Source organism: Anoplolepis gracilipes, chromosome 12, assembly GCF_047496725.1.
Source record: "Anoplolepis gracilipes chromosome 12, ASM4749672v1, whole genome shotgun sequence".
NCBI classification, from domain to species: Eukaryota; Metazoa; Arthropoda; class Insecta; order Hymenoptera; family Formicidae; genus Anoplolepis; species Anoplolepis gracilipes.
In genome coordinates this window covers 9733585-9747546 of record NC_132981.1, presented here as the reverse complement: position 1 = coordinate 9747546, position 13962 = coordinate 9733585, and the positions used below count along the sequence as shown (strand labels likewise).

Sequence of the window (13962 nt, the reverse complement as noted above, 5' to 3'; positions counted from 1 at the left end):
TCTTAACTGATAACTTTCATATTTATTATCTTAACTTTATTTTTCGACTTTATTATTCTCATTTATAATTTCAAAAACATGATCGCAAAATAACGGAGGAGAATTCGCTCTAATCAACTCGACAATTCAAAATATAAAATAAACAGTTTTATACACTTTTATTCAAACTATACCAAATTAATTGCAAACCATTATGTTATATTATTAAATGTTTATATTACTGGTAATTATTGAATTTGAAAATTCTTAACTCTACACGAATAACGAGTTTATATAATACAATAAATAGATATCTTTGTTTATCTAATATTACTTACGTGCAATTCAATAGCTCCTGCAATAGCAGAAATATTTCTCAAAAAAAGCCATCAACTTCTATTACTTCATTCTGTTCGTTACGATGAAGCAGACTGACCGGTCCTATAAATATAAAATATTTATATGCCGCAGTAAATATTATATTACTTTAACACAATTATACTACTTATTATTAATTTGAATATTATTAATATTGTTTTATTAATTTCATTCTTTATTATTATTATGATTAGAACCCTTTTTGGGAAAATATATATAAGCGAACTTACTTGGAGCAACGCAACGTGTAACGTATAGCCAAAAAAATTACTTTTTCGTAAATATAGGCCGTGTGGAGAATCTTTCAGACTTTTCTCCGCATCCCACAAACCAAAGTGATTCTCCCTTAATTCTGCACTTTTATCAGCTTGATAAACTTCCTTCTTGATTTTCTTGCCGGTTTCGTTGATACTTTGAGTCACTATAAATTTCCAATTAAATGGCACGTAAATGTCGAAGAGACTAGTCTGCCAAGTTGGTCTTGTTATTGAGGAAGACCAGCCAAGTGGAATAAGCCATCGCGATCTATTTGGAGACCTATTAAATTTATTAAGTTATTTAAAGAATATCTTTAGATAACTTAACTTTTTCAGATATAATTACATTTGTAAAATTAACTCTCGTATCTTCATTGTCGTTTATAGAAAGAATAAAGGTCCCTTGATGTGATTATACCTTTTCCTGCTCTGCGAGCAAGTAAATTTTTTCCTTCTTAGTAAAAGATAAATGTATTATTTGTAAAAGATAAATGTAGTATTTCGATAACCTTATAAATGTATTACTTTTAAAAAATTGTATACAAAAGATTCTCAAACGAATCTATTTTTATTAATATATCATTATAAGTATTTTTTAAAAATATAAGATTAAGCAACTTTTACTTTATCTTACTGCTCCGTATTTATATATAATAAAAAATACGAATTATATGTGTGTGTTTAAAAAATAAATTCTAAACGCTCACTTGTGTTGCCAACATATGAAAATCTATGATTACAGTACGTATGTAAAGAGTCGAGCTCAGGTATCTTTGAAGACTCAGCAAGTAATCGACTTTCATAAGTCCTGCAAGAGAACAGCTTTCAATATATACGAAGACTTGAATCTGATAAATAAAATTTTCAATTTTTCTATCTGTTTTTCACTCTGCGTTTCCATAGGATTTGGACTAGAATGCAGGAGTATGATGCACGTATTATTAAAGTAGCTGCAAATATCTCTGATTAAACTTTCGTACACGTAAATCGGTCTAATCAACTGACCCCACACGAGGCTGAACATCACTATTGTCCACGTGAGAACGATCAAATTTAAGATCAAGGAAATATTAAACTTACGAAACATTCTGTGCGATCGCGTCGCGCTGAAATTCAATATGACGAACTAAGTCGATAGGACGAATGTCCACGGTTTCAGGTCTAATATATTTTTCCGTTCGTACTGTTTTTTTGCCGATCACGACGGGAGGCAATCAATGTAAATATCAGATAATAGCAGCATAATCAGCGTCGCATGATTTTATCCGCGTTGCCTATAGTCGGTATTAAAACATATAACACATGATTTCGTGTGCTAATTGTGCTTCATCGATTATTTGATTTTGAAAAACCACGAGTGTAATAATTAATGATTTAACAGACGAGTTCAGTTTTATAGATTCAGATCAGGTTTAGAACGCAATTTTATGTTTATATGAGAAAATTTAAATTACAAAGAGCACGAATAAACGAGAAATCGACTGACAGACACATCGAGTGTCTCGAATAAATTATATGTTTGCTTTCTTCTCGTATTTGCTCTCCCATTTGTATAAATCGGACTAGATCACTATTCAAACAGTTCTTTGTACACTGTCCGAGCGGTGATTTTAAGCGGAATATTGTGTAGTAAACAAAATAATTTATAAACTTTACTGGTAAATTTATACAAATTAAACGACTGATTTGCTGGTTAGATATTCTTATTGTAGGAAACGACGTCATTTGAATATATTTTCAATCGGATTTAATATTCACTCGTATTAGATCTAAATAATATATCTTTATCTGGTATGAATAATATGTATTTATACTTAAACGAAAATTGGGTTAATGATTAAAATATTACGTATAAGTATATAATAAAAATTAAAAATATTATTAGCATTGTTAATTATTAAAATATTTAATAATTATCAGTAATTATTAATAATACTTAATAATCGTCCTAATTATCAACATGAATTTTCTAAATTAAAGAACGATAAGCGTGATCGTATGCACATAAGTATATGTGAACAATATAAGCAGCAAAAACTATCAGTAAGATGTTGTTTTAAAATACATTTTAATTGAAATTTATACACAATACAATGCGATGTACCATAAAATGTTTAAGAATATCTATGTAAATGTTATGTAATTGCCAAACCTTTTAAGCAATAAAATAAGCATTAAAATAATTTAAAATATAATATGTGCATATTGCAGTAGTATGTATCTATAGCATCAACTACTCATGATTTGTGTAATAATAGGCATAACATAACAACTCGGAGAAGAAATGATAAAACGATCTTTTAATTTATATAGATGAAAAATCATATGATTTAAGAAAAACCAACATGTAAATTATGTGTCATATCATTCGTAATAATCGCAAATTAAACAAAGTAACTATTCTGCTTGCTGTATATCTCTAAAGTCACCTGATGATTTTTACATAGCGTTTCTATCCTCAAAAAATAAAAAAACAAACAAGATAAATAAGTTTTGATGAAAATGTCTCATTAAAGACACATTAAACTAACTATAAACTTGAAATATTTGTTACTATTCTTTCTTTTTTAATCATATCATAATTAACCTAATCTTACAATTAATTGGATTATTTTTAATTATATTTACGTATGATATTAAAATTTATGAGTTATTTATGTATTTAATTAAAAAAAAGTTTCTGAAAGATCTCATAACGAGATAGAACCGATAACATATTCAGTAGTAACATTATTATTTAATTTTTTGAAAATAGATTGTAATTCAAATGATAACTCACATACACAGCCCCTTATATTCTATAATAATGTATTTTTTGCAAGGATTTCTATTTATATGCGTAATTTATATCTATATATGTATATGTATCTGCATGTTATATATGTATGTCTTTACTTTATCTTACAAATTCATTATAAATTTTATATTTTAAAAAGCTAAATGTACTTTTTTGCGTCATGGCAAATTTATAAGTCTACAAATGTATTGTAGATTTATTAACTTTTGACTTAGCTAATATATCTAGTTCCTAAAAACAAAATCTTTATTATTATAAATTTATTTGAAATTGTTTTTTTTTTAATTTTCTCTCGATTTCTGATTGTTTTATATGTATATAGGTCTAAACATAAATTTTTAAAATAAATAAATATATATATATATATATATATATATATATATATATATATATATATATATATATTAGCGGATTAGCGAGAATCAGATTGAATGTGGACGGATAAAAAAAATTATTCGCGATTTAAGAACCCGGTCGTCGTCGGCATGTAGATTCCTCTCCTTTTCTTCTGTGTTATTGTCTTTTATTTTCATCTTTGTCTCTGTATATCCTTCTTCTAACCAATAACTCTTTTTTACTTATTCTCTTGACTTTATTTTTCGACTTTATTATTCTCATTTATTATTTTAAAACATGATATCAAAATAACAGAGGAGATTTACCGACTCGATAATTTAAAATATAAAATAAAAAACGGCTTTATACAATTTTATTGCAGTAATATTAAATTAATTGCAAATTATTATCTTGTATTATATTAAAGTGTTTATATTACCGTTATATATAATAAAATATATTAAAAGTAATATAATAATAACTTTATATTTGACTCATAAAAATTTTTATTTACAGCGATAAATCAAAATACCAAACCAGACGACGAATAAATAACCTCTTATCTAGCATATCTGCATTATTGCCACTTGATCAAACTTCAAACAATTATGCAAATAGTATATTGAAAATTATACGAGAGTACGTTTGCTATGTATGCTACATTCCATCTTTCCACGGGAACTCAACTCAAATTCAGTATAATAGTTGATTAATAGGGTAGATTATTAATGAGTTAAATTTAGGAGTTAAAAGAGGAAAAGTATATAGGATTAAAATTGATATTAATAAAGCAATAACTCCCCCTAGCTTATTAGGGATTGATCGTAGGATCTCTAGTCAAATAATATTACGAATACTTGAGTAAAATTTATTTTTTTTCCTTTTTCATATATTCAATGAATTGTAAACATCATTGAATTTAAATAATTATATAACATACAATTGCTTAAAATAAACTTTTTACAATGTGTTTATATAATGTGTCTTATTAAATAAAAAACATCTACAATAACGCTTAATTATATTTGTTGCATAATACGATCTGTATGAAAATATTCAACAATATGAAAATATTTTTTATAATGTTATTATAAGTTATTACATAAAAATATGAATTTAATATTGGAAAATAAAGCATAAAATTTTCTAAAACTTTATAAAAATTTTAAGTCATTTAATATCAATAAAATATAAATGTGACGTTAAATATTTTATTGAAATAAAAATGTATAACTATTTATTTTATATATATATTTTTATATAAAATACTTAAAATTCTAACAAAACTGATCACGTAAAAATGGTTTTGACGAACATGCAATAACATATAACAATAATAATAAGTGAAAAAATATTTATGAAGAGCAAAAGAGTTAGATAAAGATTTATGTTTAAAATCTTACACTTTATTTTTCAATATTAAATTTTCTTGTATGATAACTTATAATAATATTATCGTACATGAAAAATTTTATATAGATCATGAAACATATAAAATAAATTTTCAACTCAATATTTACAAGCAATTGAACGTATGTATAATTAAAAAGTATAACATTAATTCGTGAAATAATGTCTTTTTTTAAATATCTTTTGCCATATTTATGCATAGAATCGATACTAATTTTCGTTAGCTAGAATGTCAAGCTGACAGAAAACAGTATTAAACCAATTATTTTTGTCAACAATAGATTGAAGAAAAACGATAAAACAAGGTCGTCCATCACAACAACGTGGTTGTTCAGCAGAAGTGATATAAAGAAAGTTGCCTATATCATAACAAGACAAGAGACTAGACGAAAGTGTAAAAGAAGGTTTCTATACTTTTGATCTAAAACCAATCATTCGACCAATCATTTTCAATCAAAATGAAGGTATCAATTCTCATTTTTTATCTGACTGTGATATTTGGAAGTGTATTCTGTTATAAAATATATAGTAAGAAGGATTTAATAAAACCACTTGCAGGTAAGCTATATATCTATTTAATATCATCTTAATCATATTAATGTTCCTATTTAAAAATATTTCGCTGTTTTTCGTAAAAAATTTTAATATTTTTTAAAATTATAACATTGTATTTAGATGATTCACTATAATATGTAAAATTTCTTCAATTTTACATATTGAAATTCATCTCTCGGTTAGATAATCTTTTTTTATTCATTACCATTTTACGCGTGTGCACATTTTAAAAATAAGAGTTAATAATATACATATATTTATCATCTGAAGAAAAGCAATTATTTTATATCGCTATAACTGATATATGCCTTATGCAAATAAAAAATACGAGTATAATTAATATAGAAATTATTTTCTACAAAAAAAATGCTTAATATTTTAATCTCACAAGGATTGTGCTCTCATTACAATATTTTTTTCAGATGACCGAAAACACGTCACGAGTTATTTCAATGTCACACCTTTGGAAAGATCTCTCTCGAGATACAAAAGATTCAGTTTATCTTTCTTCAGTATATGCGATATATCACTCCCAAATATGCCCAATATATTCTCCGTGGATACACTACATGGGATAGCAGATAGTTTTTATAATTTGTATAATTATACTTTATCTTCCTTTTATAATTATAAAATATCTTCTCTTATCCCCTTTAACATATCCGACATATTATTCCTGAACACATCCAAAATATTGTCAGAGAACGGGTTAATTACAAATGTAAAAAAAAGTCTTTGCAAATTCTTTGAACCTGTCTTGCTATTTTTTAAAGGACTATACAAAATCGTACGTAAAGTGCAAGATAAACAATTTTCTACAGAATTGATGGCCGCGATAATTGAGATATTTGAGATAATTAACAAGTTATTAACAATGTTTGTATGTATTAATAAAAAACAATTTTAAAACAAGTTAAATAACAATAAAAAAACAAAGAGAATAAGAATGCACTTATAAAATATAAATGCTGCTAAAAATATAATATATTTGATAAAAATATATTATTATTATTATGCACTATATATTATTATTTTAATGCACTTATATACATGCAGTTTATAAAAATGTATTTAAAGACTTGTATATGTATAATTACCTTATAAAAGTTTTCCATTTCAAAGTAGAATCACTGTTGAATTTTTTTGTTCCAAAATAATTTTAAAAGAAATCTACATTATAAAAAATAAATTGAAATTAAAATAAATAAAATGAATAAATATAAACAATGTGAGTAAGTTATTCATATAATCTTTTCCTTCCTCTGCTATATTATCAGATTAAGAACAATGAATAGCATGCTGTAATAGATTCTTAAATCTTACAAACATATAGAAATATTTAGATTTTAAATAAGATAAAAGATAAGTTAAAAATAATTTTTTTAATAAATTTTTAATAAATAATAATGCATGTCAATGTATGATAATAAATAATAAGATAATTAGGCAAATTGTAAAAATATTTTAATTCTTTTCATATATATATATGCATACATACACACATTCTTTCTTTCTTCTTCTTTTTCTCTTTATACATAATTAGAGAAACATTATTAATAAGATAAATACACAAATAAAATAAATACGTAAAAAAAAGACTTAATAGACTAAATATATTATACATATGTTTTCGAAAAATCCACAAAAAAAACATAATTGAGCAAATATGAACAAAAAATTTATATCATCTTTAATTCTTATCCCGTAATCTGTTAAATGAAAAATTTTGTGCAAAATTTTTAATTGACTTATACAAACGAAAAATAAGTTTTTATCTATTTCTATTATTGTTAAAAGAACTGTTATTAGAAAACAGATATAAACTTCTGCATGTTATTGAATTCTTATTTTAAACATTTGTACTTAATAAGAGTAATCATCATCATCATCATCATCTGTATATTCGTTTTTCTCAAAAATTTTCGAAATTTCTTCTTCTTCATGCTTTTCGATCTCATATTTAGATAAATGTGGGTCTCCTTCCATAAATTTCGCAAATCTGAAAAATTGATATCCATATTGTTAAATAAAAAAATTTACCTTTGATGTATATTGTAATATTAATATGTGTAACCAAAATTATATAACCTTATAGGATCTTTTAGTTTTAAAACCGTTTTCCAAGGATTGCATTCTGGACTAGAACAATAGTTTTGTAATTCTTTTAAAGCTTTCCTAGTTTCTCGAACACCTTCTTGACGATATTGATTTTCACTTAACAATTTTCTTTTTTCCGGAAACACAATTTGCCTCGTTTAAAAAAAAAGAAAGAAGAAATGATATTATCTTTTTGTACGTTTAATAGATAAATTGAAAAAAATATTTAAAATATAAATTGCATAGACATATATAAATATAGACATACACACAATACATAATTTTGTTATTACATTTAAAAATTTTTGAAGTCTATGATTAAAATTAATAAAGATTACTATAATAACAGGCTAGTTCAGAAAGTATTTGTAATTTTTCTTATGTATACTTATACTGCTGTTTTAGTAATACTTTTAAGTAAAATTTAATAGGTTAAGAACCACGTTACGTTTAAGTTTTATAAATGTTTTTTTCAAATAAAGTGGATAAAAGAATTAACACATTTTATTGCAAATAATAGATATAATTGCTATATACATATACATATACCATATAAAAAGTATGTTCAAAATGTGAAATAAAAGTTTCATTACACAAAAATTAAACAGCTTAAATAAACAGCCTATTAAATACAGTGCGTGTTAGCAATAAGCTTGTTAAAAATATGTGAAATAAAAGCTGATAAAAAAACATATTTTCTTATATAATTGTGCATTAATTACTTATTCCACACAATATACTTAAGTATTAATTAATATAATTCACTTATATATATATTGAATATCTATAATATTAAATATCTTTACAAATTAAAATTTATATAGAACGATCAAAAAAGCAACATAAACAGAAACAGTAAGTAAGCATGTGCATATAACAAATTTGAAAATTTTATTAAAATAATTCAATAATCAAGTTTTTACAATAGTAGCTTTACATAGCGTGTGAATATAGCTGATTGCAAAAGCAAAAATTATTAATATCCTAGTCTTATATTAGTCGTCTTATATGCTTACCAACATTTCTTTCCTCGCTCGAACGCTGTCTTCGGAAAATTATAAAGAAGTACGAGTACAATGCAACATGAAAAAGATGCCTCATAAAAGTGACTGCTATTATACACCATTGCCAATCCCATAAGCTGTATAAAGCCATTTTTATATTAATAAATTAGGAATAAATTCAAAAATTATATCAATAAATAAACTTAAGAAAAAAATATCACATGCAGCATACCTGCAAAAACCATTGTATTATCTGTTTTGTTCTTTTATTGGTAACTGGACCAAAACGATAACAGAGTAGAAAACTAATCAGAGATGTAACAAGAATGTACCACATCACCCATTCTCGGTATTGTACTATAATTAAGTGCGTGTTTTCCCACAATACTTGAGCAAGATAAAGACTCATTGATGCAGCAAACATTAAGTACATAATTTTTCCCTTAATGGATAAAAGAGTATTTCATAGATATATTTATCAAGAATTATGCTCTCTCTTTGTCTCTAGTGAAGTATTGTTATGTTAAAATAGTTACCCGTGGTATAAATTTTCCTGCTATATATATTAAAAATATAATAGATAAGGTGACTCCAAATATTATGCCACAAGCATAATAAAATAATGAATTCCGGCTTAATATGTATGCATACCAGAAAATGATAATGCCTATTATCATCATTGTTAAATTCCAAACATTGATACCTGATAATGAAGATATCTTGCTAATTATATTAACCTACTAATATATTAATAAAAAGGAGTAATTTTAGATTTCAGATACTTACGAGTTTCTGTCAAATTCATTATATATCCAGATACAATAGGAGAATCTATGTGAACTCCTATGCACATATTTTCAAAAGGATTGATTTTTAACTGCTTATGTTTTTTTGTGTCAAACAAATTAAAGCTCCATGATCTTTGATTTTCATTGTGCTTTTGATAAATTTCTTCTGGCGTTTTGCCATCATACAAAACATAGGAATCTGAATTAGTATTTAGATGCATCTATAATATGACATTTAGATTATAAATGTTGTAATATTTTATTAAAGATATATATATATATATATATATATATATGTATGAAAAATTCTTAACATTATTCTTATTATCAAAATTTTCTTACAGTCATAGTTCTCCATATATGTGCTAAGTACTTTGACGAAGCATTATGACAATATATTTTTAATCCGGGATTATTATTTTCTACAGTATCACCTGCCTTCAGGAAGTATATTTCTGCAACATTAAATTAAATGTTAAAATATTTTCTTGCTATTAAGATACTGAAAATTAATGTCTATACCATTGTAAATTATTATAAATTATCCAATTATAATTTATTAGTCATTAATTATAATAATAAAGTCATTATTCAAAATATTACATTTATAAATTAGTCTCACTAGGATAATGTTTGTAATTTTCTTCTTTTTATTAATATAGATGTAAAAATTGCATTATAGAAAAAATGGCTTAATGTTATAATTTGGCAATAAAACAATATTTAAAAAAAATAAAAGTTAAATATATAATCATAATGTAACATTATGTATATAATATTAAAGATTATTTTTCTCAAAGTAAGAATATTGCATAAAATAATATCGCATATATTTTTAAGCTCATAGAATTGGATGACAATTATCCATTTACTTTATAAATTATTAATTTACCTAAAATATTAAATATATTCACAATTAAATATATTCTGTCTTATAAAGAGGAGTAACTCCAAAAAGGAAAAAGCTTGCATCGTATTTATGACATATTGCATGACATTAACTATAATGTTATATTACACATTGTTGTTGTATGATTCAAATAGAATGTAATTCTTGGTCAACTTGGTAATTTTTCTAATAACGTCAGACTATTTTAATCATATCTTTTCTCGTTATACATTTTTCAATTAGATTATATAGGTTAGGTGGACTTACTCGTGTCCTCGAGAATAAGACGCGTATAAACGCATTGAAACAGACAGAGACATATGAAAGTCCATTTCATCATTTCTGTCACTTTGTCTATTTTTCTAATTATACAAATTTTCCTTTCATACACGTGTATCACGTCGACCACATAGCCGCATATTAACGCTACGAAAATAGCGACAAAAAATTTGAAATATTTCGATACAAGCAAAGGAGATATCGCGAGATAATATATCGATCGATTGTTATAAAATCTCGAGATATCGAAAGACGTTTGTAAAAACGGAAGGCGTAAAATAAAACAATATCCGTATAAATAATATATAAAAATATTTCTTTTTAACTAAACTCTATACTTCTTTCTTTTATTTTTTTTTCTTTCTTCCCTCTCTTCTTGCAAACCACAAATGTATAGTACAAAAAGTGTAACGTAGTGCAGCTAAAGGATAACAGATCTTCAATTGCCAATCCTGTCAGCGTTTTTCGATCATCCTCGGGTCCACTGTTTATCGCGGGCTCGCTTGACATGGACAAAAGTAACAAATGTTTGCAGCGGCGATAACTGTCATTATAGATACCTTTAAGGAGTACAGTACACGATTTGGAGATTTTGAATATAATAATGAGCCAATTTATCACAGTACAAGGTAATAACATACGTAGTCCTAAGTAATGATTGATTACGATGTGTAAACTGAAAAAAAAAAAAAAAAAAAAAAAAAGTTATTTCTTTTTTATATTCTTACGTAAATCATATTTTAGTTGGTCAATGCGGGAATCAAATAGGCTCAGCTTTTTGGCCCTTAGCCTTGCATGAATATGGTATCCAGACTACTAGCGGTGGTGTAAATTTACTCAAAGTACAACGAAACCATGTCAAGCATGTCGGTGATCTGTCAGATGCCTTTCCCAGTTTCTTTCATGTCCCAGTTAATACAGATAATTTGCATTTTGAAAATATAGCTGATCTAAGCAAGGCAAAAGTTAAAGCTAGAGTGTGTATATTTTTTTCTTCATATTTAATTTCTTAAAACTATTGCAAGAAAATTGAATCACTTCTTAAATACAATAAAATGATTTTCCAAAGCAGGCTGTTTTGATAGATATGGAAGACAGTGTTGTATCTAGGTTTAAACAAGGTCCATTGCGTCAGTTATTTGACCAAACATGTATTGTAACAAATTATCCAGGATCTGGAAATAATTGGTAAGTTATTAAGAATAATATTATATATATATATATATGATAGTATCAATGTAGAAACATTGATATTATCAGAGTTTATATACAGACAATAAAATGACTTAAAGAAATTTTGTTTCTCTTCAATAGGGCAGTAGGATATCATGTTCATGGTAGAGAATATCATGATCGTATAGAGGAAAGTATAAGATGTATGGTTGAAAAATGTGATCGACTTCATGGGTTTTTATTAATGCATTCTTTAGGAGGAGGTACTGGATCTGGATTAGGCACAGCAACTTTAAAACTATTAAGAGATTGTTACTCTCATGTAGAAAGGTACTTATTATGAATATAAATGTCAATTAATTAATTGTTAATTTAGTCTTATAACATTAATAAAAAGTTAATTTAGTCTTATAACATTTGTGATTATATATAACTTGATAATGCAAAGAGTACAGATATATTCACAATATTGGTATTTTAGGATTGTATCATGTGTATATCCAGCTAATATACAAGATACTATAATTTCTCCTTACAACACTTTACTTGCGACTCAAGAACTTATAGAACATGCCACATGTGTATTTCCTATAGAGAACAAGGCTCTTTTAGATATATGTAATACTCAAATGAATAAAAGAGAAAACGCAAATCAAATGAATTACAACGCCTCGTGTAAACCATTTCAAGATATGAACAGTATTATTGCGAATATGCTTTTGCATTTAACCAGGTAATCAAGTTTTCTGAGGCTTGTGTGTGATGTGAGATTTAAAACTTGTAAAGACAATAATTTTTGTTTTAGCGGATCTAGATTTCCAGGCAGTTTAAATATGGATATGAATGAAGTAGCTACAAATCTAGTACCTTATCCAAGATTACATTATATATTTAGTAGTGTCAGTCCTATAACTTTATCCGCTCCAAATATGTGCACCATGCAAGAAACAAAGTATATAGCTCTGTGTGATTGCCTTTACCTTAAAATTTTTATCTTAAACTTAAAATCTAATAGGAATCTGAAATATTAATATTAATGTTTAAGGTTGCAGGATGAATTATTTACTAATGCATGGTCTCGAAATAATCAATTAATTAAATTAGATCCTCTTCAATCTACTTCTGTAGTTCTTGCTGCTGCACATATTGCAAGGGGAAATACCACTTTAACTGATATAAAAAGAAATGTTGAAAGGTAATTTTTTTTTAACGGATTTGTATTTATCGAGAATCGATTAATTATTTTATATTACTTTTTGTTTATAGATTTCAAAACAAATCAAAGTTTACTCCTTGGAGTAGGGATTGTATGAAAATAGGATTATGTTCCATTCCTCCAGCAGGACACTCTTCGTCATTATTGTGTCTCCTTAATTCATCTACTATGTCTTTATTATTTAAAGATGTAATTCAAGAGTTTTCTAAATTATATAGGAAAAAGGTACAACACATAACAATGCAAAACTCATTCCTAAATTTTTTTTTATAAACAGACAACTCTTTCCATTCTTTGACATTTTTTTTGACTTTTAAAATCTATGAATAAATATGCATTTTGAAACACATGTAGATTTAAAAATTATAAAAAATATAAAATACTACATTTTTTTTAGGCACACGTTCATCACTATACACAGGTACATGGATTTGAAGAAACACATTTCATTGAGAGTAAAGAAAATATTCTCAATTTATGTGAATGTTACACAGAAGTACAGAATATGAAAGAGACAGACATTTCTAGATTACAAGTAATTTAATTAAATTTAATTGAATTTAATTAAATTTATAAAAAAAGATTTGGAGAGATGGAACATAGATGCATTTTATATCGCTTGTACATATTGCAAAGAAGACTTTCGGTATTTATTATTAATATCTATTTGTTTTTTAGATTTTTTATATCTATATATACACAACATAAGATTAATTTAATAAAAATAAGTGACTTTAAAGACAATAACAAAAGTTTATTAGTATGGAACTAAACTTCTTTCGTGCAAGATTTGTCAACAAAGCT

At 25.6% G+C, this 13962-nt stretch overlaps 2 protein-coding genes and 2 long non-coding RNA genes across 6 annotated transcripts; 2 read left to right on the top strand and 2 right to left on the bottom strand.

The window, feature by feature from the left end:
• Positions 1 to 592: 592 nt before the first annotated feature.
• LOC140672161 (uncharacterized) lies at positions 593 to 1414 on the bottom strand. Its single transcript, XR_012047839.1, has 3 exons — positions 1322 to 1414; positions 961 to 1043; positions 593 to 894 (listed from the first exon to the last, which is right to left on the bottom strand). It is a non-coding gene; the product is annotated as an uncharacterized lncRNA (long non-coding RNA).
• Positions 1415 to 5264: 3850 nt separating this feature from the next.
• Positions 5265 to 6778, top strand: LOC140671794 (uncharacterized). The gene is made up of 3 exons (XR_012047792.1): positions 5265 to 5279; positions 5439 to 5715; positions 6135 to 6778. It is a non-coding gene; the product is annotated as an uncharacterized lncRNA (long non-coding RNA).
• A 383-nt stretch (positions 6779 to 7161) lies between these two features.
• Positions 7162 to 10943, bottom strand: Nemp (Nuclear envelope integral membrane protein). 3 transcript variants are annotated; one of them, XM_072903263.1, is made up of 8 exons: positions 10758 to 10943; positions 9944 to 10056; positions 9600 to 9822; positions 9350 to 9516; positions 9046 to 9255; positions 8826 to 8950; positions 7801 to 7962; positions 7162 to 7711 (listed from the first exon to the last, which is right to left on the bottom strand). In XM_072903263.1, exons 1-8 carry the CDS (start codon positions 10828 to 10830, stop codon positions 7576 to 7578), a joined length of 1209 nt encoding a protein of 402 aa, XP_072759364.1. In that variant the 5' UTR covers positions 10831 to 10943; the 3' UTR covers positions 7162 to 7575. The 3 variants fall into 3 exon arrangements, with proteins under 3 accessions (XP_072759364.1, XP_072759365.1, XP_072759366.1); XM_072903264.1 differs by having other exon boundaries at positions 9600 to 9800; positions 10758 to 10896; XM_072903265.1 differs by lacking the exon at positions 10758 to 10943 and adding an exon at positions 10494 to 10749 and having other exon boundaries at positions 9600 to 9800.
• Positions 10944 to 11039: 96 nt separating this feature from the next.
• Positions 11040 to 13839, top strand: LOC140671713 (tubulin epsilon chain). Its single transcript, XM_072903262.1, has 9 exons — positions 11040 to 11398; positions 11514 to 11746; positions 11842 to 11957; positions 12084 to 12272; positions 12424 to 12675; positions 12748 to 12894; positions 12988 to 13137; positions 13209 to 13383; positions 13556 to 13839. The coding sequence occupies exons 1-9, from the start codon at positions 11374 to 11376 to the stop codon at positions 13700 to 13702; spliced, it is 1434 nt and encodes a 477-aa protein (XP_072759363.1). The 5' UTR covers positions 11040 to 11373; the 3' UTR covers positions 13703 to 13839.
• The last annotated feature ends 123 nt before the right edge of the window (positions 13840 to 13962 follow it).

What these genes read in the sequence shown, in the direction of transcription:
- Nemp (XM_072903263.1), bottom strand. Translation starts at nt 10,830, where the DNA reads ATGATGAAATGGACTTTCATATGTCTCTGTCTGTTTCAATGCGTTTAT. An exon ending in TCTTATTCTCGAGGACACGA is followed by an intron (nt 10,057 to 10,757) that starts GTAAGTCCACCT and finishes TTAATGTTGCAG; the next exon opens with AAATATACTTCCTGAAGGCA. An exon ending in GAGCGAGGAAAGAAATGTTG is followed by an intron (nt 7,963 to 8,825) that starts GTAAGCATATAA and finishes TTTTTAAACGAG; the next exon opens with GCAAATTGTGTTTCCGGAAA.
- LOC140671713 (XM_072903262.1), top strand. Translation starts at nt 11,374, where the DNA reads ATGAGCCAATTTATCACAGTACAAG. An exon ending in CCAATTTATCACAGTACAAG is followed by an intron (nt 11,399 to 11,513) that starts GTAATAACATAC and finishes ATCATATTTTAG; the next exon opens with TTGGTCAATGCGGGAATCAA. An exon ending in AGGCAAAAGTTAAAGCTAGA is followed by an intron (nt 11,747 to 11,841) that starts GTGTGTATATTT and finishes TTTCCAAAGCAG; the next exon opens with GCTGTTTTGATAGATATGGA.